The sequence below is a fragment of the Gossypium arboreum genome, chromosome 10, assembly GCF_025698485.1.
Source record: "Gossypium arboreum isolate Shixiya-1 chromosome 10, ASM2569848v2, whole genome shotgun sequence".
Classification (NCBI taxonomy): domain Eukaryota; kingdom Viridiplantae; phylum Streptophyta; class Magnoliopsida; order Malvales; family Malvaceae; genus Gossypium; species Gossypium arboreum.
In genome coordinates, this window is record NC_069079.1 from 66,891,592 (window position 1) to 66,897,254 (window position 5,663).

General features: G+C 39.0%; 1 protein-coding gene across 1 annotated transcript; it reads right to left on the reverse strand.

Moving 5' to 3' along the window:
- Positions 1-4,820: 4,820 nt before the first annotated feature.
- LOC108458674 (uncharacterized) lies at positions 4,821-5,213 on the reverse strand. Its single transcript, XM_017758081.1, has one exon. The coding sequence runs from the start codon at positions 5,211-5,213 to the stop codon at positions 4,821-4,823; it is 393 nt and encodes a 130-aa protein (XP_017613570.1).
- Positions 5,214-5,663: the final 450 nt, after the last annotated feature.

The following is a 5,663-nucleotide window of genomic DNA, read 5'->3' on the forward strand; positions in this document are numbered from 1 at the left end:
TTCCCCATTCGGCTCCATCACTTCTCCCTTCTCATCTCCTTGTTTTTCTCCCTGATAACTCCCCAATCTATTTCCTCAAAATTCTCCTCTGAACACTCCGCTTTCACGCACTTCCAATCTTCTAGAAGGCCAAAATTAAACTCCCAAAATACTAGACTAGTATTCGAACCTTGGACCTCCTTGCTGGCTATTAATGCCACCTCCCTACACTCTAAGTGGCGTCACTTAGCCACTCCTTCACAAGGCTTTTTGATGTCATTCTCCCTTGTCTTTATTTAAAAGCCCAACTACTTGCCAACAATGTCCTTTTAATTATTAATCTATAATTTCTTCTACCCCTAGATTCGGACTGAAACCTTAACCAAGACCTACCTTTGCATAATTAGCACTTAACCAGAATTATTAAGCACAAAAAGAAAGAAAATTCAAGATTTCGGAATTTTTTGGTTTTGGGATTTTTTTGGGCGTTACAACTGTGCCCCTAAAAGAAATTTCATCCTCAAAATTTTACCTTATTCAAACAGTTGAGGATATTGACATCACATCGCTTCCTCTAGTTCCCAAGAAGCCTCCTCCATTTTGTGATTCTGCCAAAGTACTTTGACTAATGGAACGAACTTCCTTCTTAATACCTTGACGTCTCGACCAATTATTTGTATGGGCTCTTCCTCAAAAGTTAACTCAGTCTGACCTCAATTTCTTCAATCTCCACGACATGTGAAGCATTCGAGCGATACTATCTCAGCATGGAAACATGGAACACGTTGTGGATCTGGCTTAGTTTAGGAGGTAATTCTAGCTGATAAGTGACTGGCCCAATCTGCCATAAAACCCGATATGGCCCAATGAACCTTCGGCTCAGCATACCCTTCCTTCCAAATCTCAACACTTTCTTCCATGGAGAGACCTTCAAAAAAAACTAGGTCTCCCACTGCATACTCTATCTCTCGTCGTTTAAGGTTAGCATACGACTTCTGCCTATCCGAGGCCTCCTTTAACCGATCCCGTGTAACACCCCGTACCCGAGACCATTGCTGGAGTCGGACACGAGGGGTTAACAGACTTAATTCCCTAATGTTTACAGTCCATTTTAAAAATTTCCAGACTAGCTGGCTAACTGCGTCACTGTCACCTTAAAAATCATATCTTGAGTTCAAAAACTCGAAAATCAGTTTCGTAAAATTTCCCTGAAACTAGACTCATATATCCATCTACAAATTTTTTTCTTGAATTTTTGGTCGGGTCAATTAGTACAGTTTATTAGTTAAAGTCTCCCCTGTTTCAGGGTTTGACTGCTCTGACCTTCATGAATTACGACTTGTATATCTCCCTGTACAGGGCTTCAATACTTATACCGTTTGTTTCTAAAGAAACTAGACTCGAAAAGGAATCTATAAATATATGGAATGACTTCTAACTATCTCTGGTTAATTTATAATGAATTTGCTAAGTCCTAACAGGGAATCCAGAAACCGCTCTGGCCCTGTTTCACGAAAACTTTAAAATCTCATAAAATACTGTTCATATGATCATTTGATTACTTTCCTATGAAAATAGATTCATCAAGGTTCAATCAAATAATTTATTCACTATTTAATTCCATTCTTACTATTTTTAGTGATTTTCAAATCCACACCACTGCTGCTGTCAAGATCTGTTTTAAGGTAAACCTTACCTATTTCATGGTTTTCCATGAATCAACTAGAGTTTGTCATACATAGCATCAAAATAATCATAATTAACCATTCCCAATGGCTAATCGTTACCAAACATTTCCATACCTCTCAATGAACAACATACAAGACGATTATAATGCTATGCTCAAAGTGTATATAAGCCATTTTCGCATGGCTATCCAAATTTATACAAAACCAAAGGGTACATGACCAACAACAAAAAGGGTAGTCCTATACATGCCATTTTAGAGTTCAACCAAAAGTGTACCAAAGGGGATTTGATAGTGTGGACGACTTTGACTTCGACAATCCCGAGTCCGATACCTGACGAACCAAAATCTATAAAACAGAGATTCAAAGAACGGAGTAAGCATTTAATGCTTAGTAAGTTTTGAGCAATAAAATTAGGCACAACTGAACTATAGCATTCATATAACTAAACGGATAACTTCATATACACATATTCTCAAAAATCAGTCCTACTTCACATTTCCTACCCTTATATTCATACATCAGGGATCAACTTACCCAAAGGCCCGAAAGCTCACTAATCGACTGAGCGGATAATATTTAAACGAAACCACTACTCCAATGCATATACGAAACGTACCTTATCGTTGGGATTTTACGAGCGTATTAATTGAAATTATTACAGCAAGATCGCTCATTCCCAAACCAAGTACCTTCGAGTTTAGTCGGATATAGCTTCGCTCAAATGCCTTCGGACTTAGCCCGGTTATAGTAACTTCGCACAATTGCCTTGGGACTTAGCCCGGTTATAGTAACTCGCACAAATGCCTTGAGACTTAGCCGGATATAGTAACTCGCATTAAATGCCTTCGGCTTAGCCCGTTATCAATCCGAATATCCATGCACATATCAATAAATCATGACACATCAATATTTCACTTTCGTAACTAGAATTCAAACACAAGTCACTTATCAAGCATTATCATTTTCACTCAAAAGCTACATACAAAGGGCATGATTTTGATTTGCTTATAACATAATCTAATCGAATCATAATCTAAGTTTCATTACTCAAAACTTACCTCGGATGTTGTCGAACGATTTCGACGGCTATTCGATCACTTTTTCCTTTCCTTGTCCAACTTTGGTCCTCTAAGCTCTTGAGCTAATTCAAACAAATTTAACTTATTAAAGTCTCATTATGCTAGCTTATGGCCGAATATGACAAGGAGTTTGATAGGTCATATGGCCACCTTTAGCTCAAATACAAAATGGTCATACGCATTTTTAATCACATTGAGCAATTTAATACAATTAATCTAACATTTTCTCATGTGCACATTTATTACCGAATACACACATCATTAACCTAATATCAATTATCTGAGCACTTTAACAAAATTCTCCTTGAGCCGAGTATCTAAGTCAAGATAGATTCATCATTATGCTCGCCTCTAACCGAATACATGCAACACCAATCTACCTCATGTGGCCGAATATGCATATCTATGTTGAGGCCGATTATATGCTTAATACTTCCTACAAGTATGGTTACTTGTATTGACTACACATCATTTTGTTTCAAGTTCAAAACTCGGCTAATACACATATATACACTAGTAATCAAATACTAACATTTTTCACTTCACCTTACTACCATTTCTCATCTACTTCCTACCATGGCCGAATGCATCAAGACACCATACCATTTCAATTTTGGTCATGGGTTACCCAAGGAACTTAATGTCTAACTCAAAAATGCCAAAAAGAAAATCCAAGAGTCATCAAACACCATCACATGTATCATTACAAAGCTTCACACTTAGCATGAAAATGTCATCAACACAAATCCACCTTAGTCGAAACTTAACTCATCTTCATGCCTCATCACCACAACATCAAACACCAACCAAGAAGACAACACCCATGGCCGAATATCATCTCCATCTCATAGCAAAGATTTAAACCATGGGCTAGGTAGAACTCAAACTAACAACTAAAAACATGCATGAATCTCATGAAACAACATCAAACATACCTTAGTCTAGCAAACCACCATAGCCGATTTCCTCAAAGCTCTTTTTCCTTCTTTTTCTTTCTTCTATTCGGCCAAGAACAACATGAGAGCTTTTTTTCTTTCTTTTTTTTTTCATCATCATTTACCTTCCCATTATTATTTTATTGCCCATACTCCTTATTTTATTTTTCCTAACATAAATCACTAACATAACATGTTTATGACATGTTTTACCCATAACATTTTGTCCACCCTCCTTGTCATGGCCGGCCACTTACTAATTAAGGGGGAAATTGACATGGAAGTCCACCCTTTTGATCTCATGCACTAATAGATCCTTATAGATCGACCTATCACATTTCAAAAGTGTCACACATAAGTCCTATTAGCTAAATTCACATGCAATTGACTAAATCGAAGCTTAAAACTTTCACACATTCATATTCACATATTTTAGACAATAATCATTATATTCAAATAATTTGGTGACTCGGTTTAGCGGTCCCAAAACCGCTTTCCGACTAGGGTCACTTTAGGGCTGTCACATCCCGAATCAGTTTTACCCTATCCTCAGTATCGACTACTAACTGAGGGCCTAAAACTCTTCGTTCGCCCAACTCCATCCAACATGTTGGAGTTCGACACCTTCGCCCATATAGTGCCTCGTATGGAGCCATACCAATGCTTGTTTGATAGCTATTATTGTATGCGAATTCGGCTAACAGTAAATAGTCCTCCCAACTACCTCGTAACTCAATCACAAATCCTCTTAACATATCTTCCAATACTTGTATCACCCTTTTCGACTGTCCATCAGTTTGAGGGTGGAACGCCATACTGAAGTTCAACCTAGTACCTAACGCCTCATGCAGCTTCTTCCAAAATCGCGAAGTGAAACGTCGGTCCCTGTCTGATATTATGGAGACTGGCACTCCATGCAATCTTACAACTTCTGCCACATACAACTTCGTCGACCTTTGTAATTAGTAATTGGTGTGAACCAATATAAAATGGGCAGACTTGGTTAACCGATCCACTATAACCCATATCGAGTCTTTCTTAGTAGGCGTCAAGGGTAGCCCACTAACAAATTCCATAGTTATCCTTTCCCACTTCCAGAGTGGAATCTTCACTGGTTGAAGCAACCCTGAAGGCAACTAATGTTCCGCCTTCACCTTCTGATAGACGAAACACTTATTTACAAACTCCACAACCTCGTGCTTAAGTCCAAGCCACCAATAAAGCTCACGCGAATTCTGATACATCTTATTTCCGCCAGGATGCATAGCGTAGAGACCGCTATGTGCTTCCCGCAGAATAGACTGCCTTAAATCATCGTCATTTGGTATACACATTGTCCCACGAAAGCACAATACCCCTTTACTATTCATCCCAAAGTCCGATGTCTCCCCACTCTCCACTTGTCTAAAATGAGTACCTAAGGTCTCATCCATTAACTGCTTACTCCTTATCTGTTCGACCCACACCGGGTTTACTCGAAGCTCTGCCAACAAGCTACCATCATCCAACAAGCTTAAATGAGCGAACATAGCTCTCAAGTCTGACTTAACCCTACGACTTAGCGCGTCGGCTACCACATTCGCTTTGCCAGGGTGTTATTCTATCGTGCAATCATAATCCTTCAATAATTCCACCCACCTACGTTGCCTAAGGTTTAGCTCCTTTTCGGTAAATAGGTACTTCAAATTCTTGTGGTTCGAATAAATTACACACTTCTCTCCGTACAAGTAATGCCTCCATTTCTTAAGCGCGAACACCACCGCAGCTAGCTCCAAATCATGGGTTGGGTAATTCACCTCGTGAGTCTTAAGTTTCCGTGACACATACGCGACCACCTTCCCTTCTTGCAATAATACACAACCTAAGCCCACATGTGACGCGTTACTATAAACCATAAAGTCCATTCCAAGCACTGGCTAAATCAACACAGGGGCCTCCGTTAAAACTTTCTTGAGTTTTCCAAAACTCTCCTACTACTT